The following is a 15,209-nucleotide window of genomic DNA, read 5'->3' on the forward strand; positions in this document are numbered from 1 at the left end:
TTCCGTAAGTTCATCCAATGCTTGACCGCTAGGTGCTCGGGACCAATCCCAAATTCCGATTGAATTGGAATTAACATTCGATATTCTTTCGGCAACAGTTGCTTCTTTTTGAGATTGCAACATGAATAATCTATGAAACAGAGTTTTGAGAGTTTCGGATCCGATCCAAATGTCATGCCAGAAACTAATCGATGTGCCATTGCCGATGCGCTTTGAAATCGATGAAGGAAGGAAGTGCCTAATTTGTCTGCGACTTTTCCGGCTTTGATAATCTCTTTTCAAATGGTGCGACCTGAAATATTCCTGCATAAAACATTAGTATCCAACCCCAATTTCGCTCTGATGTCAAGTGGATCATATCATTATATCCATTCTATTTTTTTATTACATTTTTTCAGTTGTGTATTTAATCGATTTTTATATGTTGCAAGTAGTTCTCAAGCATTATAAACGTCGATCTAGGGATGGCACCCGCGGGTAACGGGCACGGGTTCTATATACCCGCGACCCGCCCGTCGGGTTTCTTTTTTGCATGTTGAAACCCGCTACCCGCCCACGGGTAAAAACATTTGGCCCATGCCCGTGATCCGCGGGTACCCGTGACCCGCGGGTAACCCGCGGGTAATAATAATATATAATTTTTTATTAGAAAATTCAAATAAATTTATTAATTATAAAATCATATGTACAAACTATATGTATAATGACGTGAAAATTAAGTTTATATAATATTATATTTTTAATCATTATTAAAATACTAGTAAAATAACTTTTAAATTTAATAATTGTAAGTATTTATTCGTGGGTAAATTAAGAAAAGTCTCATGTATTCACGGGTCGGGTTTTACCCGCGATGGGTAGTACATACCTGCGACCCGCCCGCAACCCGTCGGCGGGTATAAATTTTTACCCGTACCCGTGCCCGCGGGTAAGATTTAATGATTTTACCCGCCCATCGCGGATCGGGTACCCGCGGGTCACGGGCTTTTCTCGCCCATTGCCATCCCTACGTCGATCTACTCTACAAGAAAGTAAGACAGAAATAGTTACGCATTTTCAAACAAAATTTAAGTTTTTTCCCAATTTTAGTTTTAAGCAATCAGCATGCTCATAAATAATACATGAAAAAATGGCAACGACATCACATTTCCTAGGTTTGTTATAAAAGACAACGGGACAACTTAAGACCACAGATATTGGTGATTGTGACGTGGAGTGGGTGAGATGCACTTTTTGGGAAAAAAAACTGTGACTGGGCCATGACATTTTGGGGGGAGTTGTAATGGGGGCTTTTGTCATGGTAAGACTGTGACGTGGCATTTTCTTTTTCTTTTTTTTAATTGTTTTTAAATTATTTTTTATTTTGTTTAATACAAAATATAAAATAAATTAGACAAAAGTACATTAATTTTTTTTAAAAAAACATTACAATTAAAAAAAATACACGCAAAAAAAAACATTACAATACATTATTAAAAAAACACTAGTTATGCATCGAGCGAAAGTTTGGCGGGAGGTTCCAAATATGAGCCGTTAAATCTTCATGAAGTTGATCGTGCACGTCTCGATCGCGAATCTCTTTCTCTCGTGATCGACGATCTTTGACCCTTCTCCGAATATTCCGACGAGGCCGGTTTTCGGGTTTATCTAACCATTCTTGTTCCCAAGTACTTAATGCAAACCCATTATCTTCTTGTATCATGTTGTGCATAACAATACAACTATACATTATCCTTCTCATCTTATTAACACTCATAACTCGTGCCGGTGTTTTTAAAATCGCAAACCGACCATGTAAAACACCAAATGTACGCTCAACATCCTTTCTAGCACTCGCTTGAAATTTAGTAAATTTTTTCCTAGGCTCTTCAATAGGAGTCGTATACCCCTTTATTAGTGATGTCCAATCGGGATATATCCCGTCCGCCAAGTAGTAACCAAAGGGATACTGGTTTCCGTTTACTTCAAACAGTGAAGGTGCGACTCTATCCTTACGAAGAGAATCAAACAACGGAGAATGATTTGACACATTAATGTCATTGTTTGAACCCGTCATCCCAAAAAACGCATGCCATATTCACATATCGTATGAAGCAACCACTTCAAGCATGATCGTCGGGTGACCGTGACCACCTCTCGTATATTGACCTTTCCATGCAACGGGACAATTTTTCCATGCCCAATGCATACAGTCAATACTACCCAACATTCCCTTGAAACCATGTTTCTCCTCGTGCGCCGAATACAACCGAGCAATGTCAGTTGCATTAGGCTTCCTCAAATATTCCCGCCCATATAAGTCAATTATACACTTGCAAAAATTATTTAAAGTAACATAACCCGTTTTTTCCGCCATTTTAATATATTCATCAAATATATCCGCGGTCATCCCATACAACAATTGCCGTAACGCGCAAGTTATTTTTTGAATAGTTGAGAAACCAACACGTCAAAGTGCATCCGGACGTTGTTGGAAAAAAGTAAAATGATCGGGGGCATTAGAAGTATAAGAGTGTTGAAGAATACCGTCTTGGATACGGAGAAATAAAACTTTGCGCATCCGAAATCGTCTCTTGAAAATGTCGTCTGGAAAAGTCGGATTTTCACAAAAGTAATCGCTCCACAATAATTGACCCGCTGCTTCACGATCTCTATTTAAAAAACGTCGTGGTTGTCTTTGAAAACGAGTTCTTGGTTAGATTTCTTCCTCTTCTTCGGACGACGTTGAATCGAATAACAAATCGATACTTAAGGCTAAAAAATCCATATTTTTTATTTTCTAAAACAAAAAGAAGATATAAACTTTTATATATATATGAGTGTGTGAAAATGAAAATAAAGAGTGTATTTATAGAATAAAAAGAGAGAGAAAAATCAGCAACGGCTAGCTTATAACGGCTATGAAATTTAGACCAATCAAAACGTGCCACGTCCCCTACTGATGCGTTTGTACCAGCGTTTTTTCGTGACAAACGCCCCGATACAAACGCCCATTCCGGGCGTTTGTGGGTGGCATATGGCGACAAACGCCTGCGTTATCTGTGGTCTAATAATATGTGTATTTCGACCTTAACAAATTATGTGTCCCTTTGCATATTGATAATTAATGTACAATATTTATATTTATGAATGTGTCAACATTTTAATGATAATATTAAAAATTGTCCTTAACGTATATTAGTCATTACCATTAATGACTATATATATAAATAATTCCTTATGATTTTGGGAATTCTAATTCTCATTTCTAACTACAATTAAATAATTATAGTTTTGGGTATATTTGTAATTTAGTTGGACATTGTGAAATAATAGACTTGAGCCCAATTTAACCCTAAAAGTTAACTCGAGTGGATGAGGAACCCAAGCTATTATAAGCACTACAATATTTTTACCCAAGGCCGATGTGGGATGATTTACTCAACACGCCCCCCTCACACGAGGCGCAGATTAATGCGGGCGCGATCCCAACATCAATGACCGGGCGTGGTCCCAGCATCAACGACCGGGCGTGGTCCCAACATCAATGACCGTTAGCTCAGAACCGTGTGTAATGCCGTTTGGATTGACGAACGCACCGGCTGTGTTCATGGATCTCATGAACCGTGTGTGTAAGCCATATCTAGACAAGTTTATTATTGTGTTTATCGATGATATTCTGGTATACTCTAAGAATGAGGAGGAACATGAACAACATCTCCGTTTGTTACTAGAGATGCTCAGGAAGGAGCAGTTGTACGCGAAATTTTCGAAATGTGACTTTTGGCTGCAAGAAGCGCAATTTTTGGGTCATATCGTAGGTGTCAATGGTATCCAAGTTGATCCTGCGAAGATAGAGACGGTTAAGAAATGGGAGACTCCTAAGTCTCCAACACAGATACGACAATTCTTAGGTCTCGCCGGTTATTATAGAAGATTCATTGAAGGATTTTCTACTTTTGTCCGACTGTTAACAACATTGACTCACAAGGGTAAGAAGTATGAATGGACAGAGTTGCATGAAGCTGCATTTCAGTTGTTAAAAGAGAAGTTAACGACTGCACCGATTTTGTCTTTACCCGAAGGAACTGAGGATTTCGTGGTTTACTGCAACGCTTCACGACAGGGTTTTGGTTGCGTGTTGATGCAACGTAAGAAAGTGATTGCGTATGGATCATGACAATTGAAGATACGTGAGTTGAATTACACGACTCACGATTTAGAACTTGGTGCTACAATCTTTGCATTGAAGATGTGGAGACACTATCTGTATGGTACTAAGTTTACTGTTTTCACGGATCACAAGAGTTTGCAGCATATTTTTGATCAGAAACAGCTTAATATGAGACAAAGGCGTTGGATCGAACTATTGAATTACTACGACTGCGACATTAGCTACCATCCTGGTAAGGCTAATGTAGTGGCAGATGCTTTGAGTAAGAAAGAGAGAGTTAAGCCTATCCGAGTTAGAGCATTGAATTTGACTATTCGAAGGAACCTTACTTCTCAGGTACGTGACGCACAGTTAGAGGCGTTGAAAGAAGAGAATGTTGCTACCGAATCGCTTCGAGGAATCGATAAGAAGTTCATTACTCGAGATGATGGAACCCGATATTTTATCGACAGAATTTGGGTACCGAAGTTTGGCGGATTAAGGGAACTAGTGCTAGAAGAGGCGCACAAAACAAGGTATTCTATTCACCCTGGATCTGACAAGATGTACCAAGATATTAAGGCACTGTATTGGTGGCCTAATATGAAAGTTGATATCGCTACTTATGTTGGTAAGTGCTTGACTTGTGCTAAAGTTAAGGCAGAGCATCAGAAATCGTCAGGATTGTTGACACAGCCACACAATGGAAGTGGGAGAATATTACAATGGATTTTATCACTAAGTTGCCTAAAACGGTAGGAGGTTATGATACGATTTGGGTTATCGTTGATCGTCTTACGAAGTCTGCTCATTTTCTACCGATTAAGGAAACGGATAAGATGGAGAGGTTGGCACAGATCTACATAAAGGAAGTAGTTTCTCGGCATGGAGTGCCGCTATCCATTATTTCCAACAGAGATAGTAGATTTACATCTAGATTCTGGCAAGCTATGCAAGATGCTATGGGAACTCGTTTAGACATGAGTACAGCATACCATCCACAGACTGATGGTCAAAGTGAGCGAACCATTCAGACACTAGAAGATATGTTAAGGGCATGTGTTATTGACTTTAGAATTGGATGGGATAGACATCTACCGTTAGTAGAGTTTTCTTACAACAACAGTTATCACGCAAGTATAAAGGTAGCGCCTTTTAAAGCACTGTATGGCAGAAAGTGCAGATCACCTATATGTTGGACTGAGTTAGGAGATAGTCAGTTAACTGGTCCTGAGATTGTACACGAGATGACTGAGAAGATAGCACAGATACGAGAGAGAATGAAAATAGCGCGAGATCGTCAAAAGAGTTATGCCAATATTAGAAGGAAAGATTTGGAATTTCAGGTTGGAGACAAAGTTATGCTCAAGGTATCACCCTGGAAGGGTGTAGTGCGTTTTGGCAAAAGAGGAAAGTTAAGTCCGAGGTATATTGGACCGTTTGAGATTACCGAAAGAATTGGTCCAGCAGCGTATAAGCTGAAGCTACCGCAAGAACTTAGTGAGATTCACGATACTTTTCATGTTTCCAATTTGAAGAAATGTTTATCAGATGAAAGTTTGGTAATTCCCTTAGACGAAGTGCAAGTTGAACCTAAACTTAATTTCATTGAAGAACCTGTTGAGATTATGGGTCACGAGATTAAGCAACTAAAGCAAAGCAGAATTCCACTCGTTAAGGTTAGATGGAATGCCCGTAGAGGACCAAAATTCACGTGGGAATGTGAAGACCAGATGAAACTTAAGTATCCGCAATTGTTTCCCGAGGAGACGACTACAGCGGATGAGCACTAAAATTTCGGGACGAAATTTTTTATAACAGGTGGGTAATTTAACAACCCGACTTTTTCCGTTTACTATCGTTACTTGTCCGTTAAGTATTTAACGGTGGTCACTTAGACTTGTGTGTTTAATAGAATTAAATACATGCTTATTAGAGAGATTCTTGAATACATACTTAGACTTGTATCTTATCGAGATCTATCAGTTGGCAAACAGCCGAAGGCATTTTGTCCTGAGTTTTTTTCGAAATTCAACCTCGAAGACCTTCAATTTTGACGTTTTCGTTGCTTTTGACTTATTAACATACTTTGACGCTCATAATTTTCTATAGAACATTCTAATTTGTTATCCGTTAAATTTATCATCAATCTTAACTAAAAGTACACGAAACCCATCAATCAATTTTAATAAACGTCACATTTCACAAATGGAGCATTTTTTATTTAGATCTCAAATTTCAAAATTATTTTTCTCACTTAACAAGCTTCCCAATAGATAAATCTCGAAAATATACACATTTTCAAAAGAGAAAAAAGTGACTAAATCGGAGCTACGAGTCAAAAGATACAGTCATTAAAAGTTCTTGCGCAACAAGCACCATGCAAAGTGCGTGATGCGTGGTGCTTGGTGCGTGTTCCAGTGAAAAAATAATTGTCTCGGTGAATATCTAGGTAACACGCATCTTACATCGAGCACTAAGCATGGTACGTAGTGCGTTTTCAAGAAGCATTTTTGTAATTACAATCTCTTGAGGGCATATTGTTAAACACTTTAAAAAACAAAAGTATTTTAGCCAACTTCTCATCTTCAATTAGTCAATTATGGTAGTCGAGTGCTTGACAAACGTTTTGAATCAATAAACAGACCGTTTTGAACTTCTCCACAAAACCCAATTTCAATATGCTATTGATTCACAAAGCGCAACCAGTATGGTTCTGGCCCATGCACGGTCCTATACTCCTAATCTAGTCAAGCCCAAAAGGCACTTAAGCACTGAATTATTTTATTTTTTATTTTTTTCTTGAAATAAATGACTAAAACTTAATGTCTCGCTAAAAGTTGAATTTGAAGTACCTGCTATGTATCAAAATAATTATACAAACGATCGACTATCATAGTCTGACAGTCGACTGACACACTGTAACAACCTGACTTTTTTCATTTACTATCGTTACTTATCCGTTAAGTATTTAACGGTAGTTACTTAGACTTCTGTGTTTAATAGAATTAAATACATGCTTATTAGAGAGATTCTTAAATTAATAGGTTATGTTAATTAATTTATGAATTTATTTCGGAAATAAAATAACTAGAAAACGTTACGATTAAGTTAATCGCCTTGAAAGCTTTTCAGGTTACGGAACTCAGAAAAATGACGAAATAATTATTTTCAATAATTATTAACTTTAAGAAAAACTAATTTAATTTATTAATTATTTAATGAATTAAATCCGGTGATTTTGTTTCAACGACTAGTTAACGTTCCGGAGACCCGGGTACGATTAACGGCACTCGAAACGGACCACGCGCTTACCAAAAGTTAAGCAAAAACGAGCGCGAGACCCCATAAAAGGGCCATTCGGGCTAACCCTCCCCAACACCCCTTAATTGGATTGTTTTGGTCCATTACTTGCTAGTTGGGTCATTAGTGGGAAGTACTAGGCCCTAAATCAAGATAGAAAAGGAAATTAGAAAGCTAGGAGCCTCATAATTCACCTAATTCAATCGACACTCTCCCCTCTCCCTCTCCCTCTGTGACGACCCGAAAATTTTCGATCAAATTTAAACTTAATCTCTATATGATTTCGACACGATAAGCAAAGTTTGTAAAGTTGAATCTCAAAAATTTTGAAATTTCATTCATGTAATCAATTACCCTTTGACCGTGCTCGACGATTCACGAACATTTATGTGTATATGAATATTATTTGTAAATATATGATAATAATAATTTTATTGGTTTAAAAAAAATAATTAGTATTTAAAATATATATATATATAAAGTATATTGAATGTATATATATATTTGGTTTTGAATTCATTTAGTAAACGATTGCAACACTCGATGGTTATGTAAACAAATCAAAATATAGTTATTATACTAATATTACTTTCGTATAATTAGTATTAATCATAGTATCAGTATTATTAGTATAACTATATATAATGTATATAGATATGAAAGGTTATACATTTAAATTGTTACTAAAAATTATGGTTATCATCATTAATATCATTATATTATACTTAGTAATAAAATTATGATTTAGTCACTATCATAATTATTATCATTATTTTCAAAATTATTATTACCTATATTATTAAAAATTATTATAGTTATCATTATTATTATAAATAGGATAAAATATTATTATTATCATAAATAATATTATTATTATCATTTTTATTATCTGTATTATTATTTATTATTATTATTATTATTAGTATTATTACTATTATAGTAATATTTATTAAATGATAAAACTATTTATATACACAAATAATATACATACAGATATATGATTACAAATACTGTTATATATAAATATAAATGCATATATAAATTTCAGTTATTTATTTATAATTATATATAAAAATAGATAAATAAATAAACATGCCTAAATACATAAAATATATATATATATATATATATATATATATATATATATATATATATATATATATATATGTATGTATATATATATATATATATAATAAGACTATATGTATAAACTAATACATATACAACTATAATACAGTTATATACCTATATACAATACGTATTCTGTTATATATATATCACAGACACATTTAAATTATTTATCTGATGATAAAATATTTGAATCGTACGAACTGATTTACAGGATTATATTCGTTGTTATTTTCCTTCTTATTCTGTTGCAAATTGGTACTAGTTGTCGATGTAATATTGTCTTAATTCGTTAAACATCCATCTCAATTAATCACATCATGTTTCTACTTCAATTATTCATCACACTAGATATAACAATTACAACAATTCGCTAAATGAAATCAAAGAACATAAAATAAAACCCGTCGGTCCTCTGTTGTGTCACTTTTTACCAATAGATCGATTCCGAATGAAAATTCAAAATCTATAAATGTAGAGTTGTTAGGAATTATCTTTTCCAACTATCTGCAAAATCTCAAAACCCAATTTTTACTATCGAGTTCCAATTTTGGAGTCAAAGTTTAGATTTCAAAAGTCAACGATTCTGTTCTTTGTAAAATTTGAGTTCAATTCGAGGTTTCAAGTTAAATTGAGTATTCATAAAGCTTTTAATAACAATTTAGAAACTTGTTCATGTTGACATCGTGGTCTAAAACAGCCTTTAATGTCGAATTCGATTTCAAGTTCATTAAAGTGTTCTTCATATCTGTCCCCATTTTAAATTCTTTAATTCCTTTCTGTTTTAATTTCTTTTGTCTGTTGATTTAGTTCACAAAAACGTGTGTGTTTGCTTCTATTATATAACCTTAACCCAACAATTAAATTAGCTGATATGATAATTATGGCGATGGTCGAATTGTTATGGATGAAGAAGAAGAACAGACGGCTTTAAGGGTTAAACATAATTACTTGTCACTTAAATCAGAAAAATAGATGACAGACGGATGGTTGGATGTTGGTTCGGGTTTACGAGAGGTCAAGGGTTCGAGCCCCGTCGTGGGCATTTCTTTTTAGAAAAACTTTCAAAATGGTATACACTTTTATATTTTTATTTTCATTAATATTATTATTATTATTATTATCATTATTATTATTATTATTGTTATTATTATTATTAATGATGTTATTATTAATTTTAATTAGTGTTATTACAAGTATTGCAATTATCATAATTATTATTAGAATTATTATAGTTATTATTAATATTAGCTATGCACTACTAGTTATTATTATTATTATTAATATAAGTATTAGTTAGCATTTATAATTATAATTTTCATTATTGTGATTATTATTATTATTATTAATATTATTACCATTAGTAGTATTAGTAAGTAGTATTATTATTAACATTATCATTAGTAATAAGATCGTTATTATTAAGTATTAGGTATTATTATCGGAAGTATTATTTTCATTATCTTAGTTAGTAAACTTTTCATTTTTATTAAAAACTACTACTATTAATATTATTATTATAAGTATTATTATTATTGTTAATATTATTGTTATTAATATTATGATTAGGATTATTAATATTATTATCATTATGAAACAATACATGATGTTATTATTTTTCATAAACATAATTATTAGTATCACTGTTATAAATACAAGTTGTATTATTATTATTATTATTACTAAAAGAATCATTACTTTTAAATCTATCATTTTTATTAAAATTATTATTTTACTATCATTATTATTAGTATCAGTATTATCTATATCATTATTATTAAAATAATTATGACTACTAAAATAAAAGTTCTAATGACGTTATTAATGTCATAAGTGTAAAAATAAAGATTTTATATATAAATATAAATAAATAATGAAACTTATAAATTATTAAAGATACAAATTACATCACTAATAATAAAATATATATATTTATTCGATTACAAGTATATGTTTTAATATATATATATGAATGATATAGGTTCGTGAATCCGAGGCCAACCCTGCATTGTTCAGTTTCGTCGTATGAATATTTTTACTACAAAATATTGGATTGTGAGTTCATTTGCTCCCTCTTTACTCATTACATTTTTGGGCTGGAAATACATGCAAATACTTTATTAACTGTTTTACAATATTTATATGCGTGAGTTTCATTTGCTCCCTTTTTAAATGCTTCTGCAATATATATTTTTGGGACTGAGAATACATGCGCTACTTTTATAACTGTTTTACGAAATAGACACAAGTAATCAAAACTACATTCTATGGTTGAATTATCGAAATCGAATATGCCCTTTTTATCATGTCCGAAGTTGTCCCGGAATGATGGCGAATTTATCATGTCTGAAGTTGTCCCGGAATGATGACAAATTTATCATGTCTGAAGTTGTCCCGGAATGATGGCGAATTTATCATGTCCGAAGTTGTCCCGGAATGATGGCGAATTATCATGTCCGAAGTTGTCCCAGAATGATGGCGAATTTATCATGTCCGAAGTTGTCCCGGAATGTGTGATGCCCCATCCTAATCCATCCGGATGAAGTCCATATCGATTATAAACGATTCACAACAGTTGATTACATCGCGAGGTACTTGACCTCTATATGATACATTTTACAAATATTGCATTCGTTTTTTGAAAAGACAATCTTTCATTACATCGAAAGTTGACAACATGCATACCATTTCGTAATATATCTTACTATAATTGACTTAATAATAATCTTGATGAACTCAACGACTCGAATGCAACGTCTTTTGAAATATGTCATGAATGACTCCAAGTAATATCTCTAAGATGAGCAAATGCACAGCGGAAGATTTCTTTCATACCTGAGAATAAACATGCTTTAAAGTGTCAACCAAAAGGTTGGTGAGTTCATTAGTTTAACATAAATAATCATTTCATAATTTTTAATAGACCACAAGATTTCATATTTCCATTTCTCATAAACATACGTCCCATGCATAGAGACAAAAATATCATTCATATGGATTGAACACCTGGTAACCGACATTCACAATATGCATATAAGAATATCCCCATCATTCCGGGATCCTCCTTCGGACATGATATAAATTTCGAAGTACTAAAGCATCTGGTACTTTGGATGGGGCTTGTTGGGCCCGATAGATCTATCTTTAGGATTCGCGTCAATTAGGGTGTCTGTTCCCTAATTCTTAGATTACCAGACTTAATAAAAAGGGCATATTCGATTTTGATAATTCAACCATAGAATGTAGTTTCACGTACTTATGTCTATTTCGTAAAACAGTTATAAAAACAGCGCATGTATTCTCAGTCCCAAAAATATATATTGCAAAAGCATTTAAAAAGGGAATAATGAAACTCACCATACTGTATTTTGTAGTAAAAATACATATTACAAAACTGAACAATGCAGGATTGGCCTTGGATTCACGAACCTATATTAATCGTATATATATATTAAAATATATAATCGTAATCGAACAAAATTATATATTATATCTTAAATTATATATTATACTTATTTAGTTTGTATATATATCCAAAATGTTTAACATATATGTAGTTATATTTATCTCATATATTAGTATTATTTTGAAAGTATATAACTTGTCATTTATGAATATTTATATACAAATTGTTATACGATTAATACATATTTATAATCTTAATAATACTAACGTTAATAACATGTCTAATACTTATAAATTTAAATAGGATATTATTACTAATAACTATAATACTAACAGTATCAATAATAATGATAATTAATCATAATATTAATAACGATACTTAAAATGATAAAATTAGTAGTAATAATTATATAAATCATACTTATACTAATACTAATATTAGTGATGATACTAATAATTTTCAATGATAAATCTAGTAATGATAATGATAATGATATTTATAATAATACTAATTATATTATTAATCTTAGTATGTATAATAACAATTGTAATTTTTAATAATAGCAATAACAATAACAACATAATAATAATCACTATAACAACAATAATAATAATAATAATAATAATAATAATAATAATATAATAATAATAATAATAATAATAATAATCTTTAAAAGGAAGACTACCTTTAAAAGCATCTAACAAAAAAATGCACCCAGTGAGGATCGAACCCGAGACCTCTCGCTCACACGCAAACCTCTTTAACCATTACGCCACCTACTCATTTCTGATTTAATTAGCTTGATATCTATTTTTAACTCGTCCCCCGAATCAGAGTTGGGTCACAGTCTCACAGCCCGACTATGAACCAAACATGGCCCAATGCTTCAATCAAAAGCCCATCACTAAAATTGAGATAAATCGGCCGGTGGTAGTTAGGGTTTTCATTCCACATAGACACGACACAGGATAGTTTCGGTCGTTCAACGCTTCTCAAGTCAACATCTCTTCAATCGATTCATTAATCAATCGATCCTTTGATTCAAGTAAGTAATCGTTTCATTGATTGGTGATGTAGATAATTTGGTTCTTTATTATTCTTTTAATTTCTATACTCCCTTTATAATTTTCTACGTATTTACATGGTAGATCCATAGCAGCAATTACTAATGTCCTTGGTGTTTTGATGATGGTAATCAAATAAACTGATGAGATTATTTGTTATATTCAAAATTTTTGGGTCTGATCGAAAGAATATGGAATTAGACAGTAGAAAATCATGGGTTCTAGGTTTGAATGAGTTATCGAGTAGGAAAATAAAATAAATATTTATAGCAAAATTTTAATGATGTTCTTGGTATATTTTGTTATGGTGAAGATAGTTTTTGCAGATGGCGATTCTAGAGGATGTGATGAGTTGTTGGATTTGCTTCAAACCAAGTAATGAAATAATGTATTACTAGTGATAATACATCATGGTTTGGTCAGGGGAAAACAAGTAGCAGTAACAACTTTAATGGTTTTCGATGATGTGGTGAAGCAAAAGGGAAAGCACACAGTTTCATTTACGGTAATATTTAATCCACGAACCTTAAACTTATATGTAGTAGCAAATCATAATGGTTCTTGTTTGATGATGGTTTTTATTTGTTGGAAGCCGAGCACCAACAGTAGCTGCTGCAGGTATCAACTCTCTATCGAACAGTAAAATTAGGAGTCATTAGTTTGAAGATGGTGATGGTGGTGGTTTTGAACCGTAACAACAACAGGAGAATTAAAGACATGTTTTTGGGTTGTTTTCATAACATCAAGGACAACAGTTTGGGTGACGGTCTGGTTTGGGTCTAGTGATGGTTTAGTAAACTGCAACCATTCGAAACAGGTGGAGACTGGCTGCAGTAGCAGCTGGTTAATCGCGAGCAGCAGCAGGCACGAGTTATATAGCAGTTATAGCAGCTCGAATTTGAAGTAGAAATTGGGTGTATCAGTCGAGCATTTAGCAAGTAGACTAGTTGGTGATTATGTTGAAGTATATAAGTGTTTGTGGACCACTCGAATTGCAATAGAAGGAATGGTGTTTGAGTACCTATGAGGTTCGAATAGGAATATAGAGAATGAGGAAGGAAAAACGCAGCAGTAGTTAGGAAGGTTTGCAGGTTGGTTCGACGTTTAACTGTAAAACAGAAAAAGAATTGTAGAAGCACGATTTTATCAGTCCATGACTCGTGTTTTGAGATAGAAAGTTGTAATTTATTTATGATTCATGTAGTTGTATGTATATCTAGATAACATTGATAGGTGATAAAGTAATGTAGATGTATATGTTTAGATATAATAGTTAGTGGGAACACATCTTATTCTGAACAAATAGACACAGACAAAACATAGTACCAGTTAATATATTAAATCATCAATTTGATAAAATTGGGAGACAAGGAAGATCTAATTAGGGAGAAAAATATAAAAGCATATTAGATTGGTAACCTATTTTGTAACTATCTATCTCCATGATTTTATTTAATTAAAAAGAATAATTAATAATAAATATATTAATAATAATATTGATAACATTATTAATAATAATAAATACTAATAATAATAATATTAATGATAATAATAACAGAGTTAATAATAATATTAATAATAATGTTAATGATAACAATAATAAGTTGTATCTTAATAATAACAATAATTAATAATAATTTTTAATAGAAATAATAATTTTATTAATAATGATGATGATAACAATATATAACAATAATATTGCTAATACTTGATAATAATAATTTTTAATGTAACAAAATAATATTACCACATAACTATTTATATGAAATGAATTATCATAAATTTCTTATATACATATTATTTACAAATAATTGTTCGTGAATCGTCGGGCATAGTCTAAGGTGAACTGGATATATGAACATAGTTCTAAAAGTTTCAAGACTCAACATTATAGACTTTGCTTATCATATCGGAAACATATAAAGATCAAGTTTAAATTTGGACGGAAATCTCCGGGTCGTCACAGAATGATGGCGAATTTATCATGTCCGAAGTTGTCCCGGAATGATGGCGATATACTATATGCAACTTGTTAAGGTCGATTACCAGGTGTTCAATCCATATGAATGAATTTTATGCATGATGTTTATGGGAAATGGGAATATTAAATCTCGTGGTCTATTAAAATGATGAATTTTATTGTTTACGATAAACTAATGAACTCACCAACCTTTTG

The 15,209-nt window shown here is 32.3% G+C and overlaps 1 protein-coding gene across 1 annotated transcript; it reads right to left on the minus strand.

The window, feature by feature from the left end:
- Positions 1-1,483: 1,483 nt before the first annotated feature.
- LOC139853825 (uncharacterized) lies at positions 1,484-2,056 on the minus strand. Its single transcript, XM_071843174.1, has one exon. The coding sequence runs from the start codon at positions 2,054-2,056 to the stop codon at positions 1,484-1,486; it is 573 nt and encodes a 190-aa protein (XP_071699275.1).
- Positions 2,057-15,209: the final 13,153 nt, after the last annotated feature.

This window comes from Rutidosis leptorrhynchoides, chromosome 6 (assembly GCF_046630445.1).
Source record: "Rutidosis leptorrhynchoides isolate AG116_Rl617_1_P2 chromosome 6, CSIRO_AGI_Rlap_v1, whole genome shotgun sequence".
NCBI classification, from domain to species: domain Eukaryota; kingdom Viridiplantae; phylum Streptophyta; class Magnoliopsida; order Asterales; family Asteraceae; genus Rutidosis; species Rutidosis leptorrhynchoides.

What these genes read in the sequence shown, in the direction of transcription:
- LOC139853825 (XM_071843174.1), bottom strand. Translation starts at nt 2,056, where the DNA reads ATGACGGGTTCAAACAATGACATTAATGTGTCAAATCATTCTCCGTTG.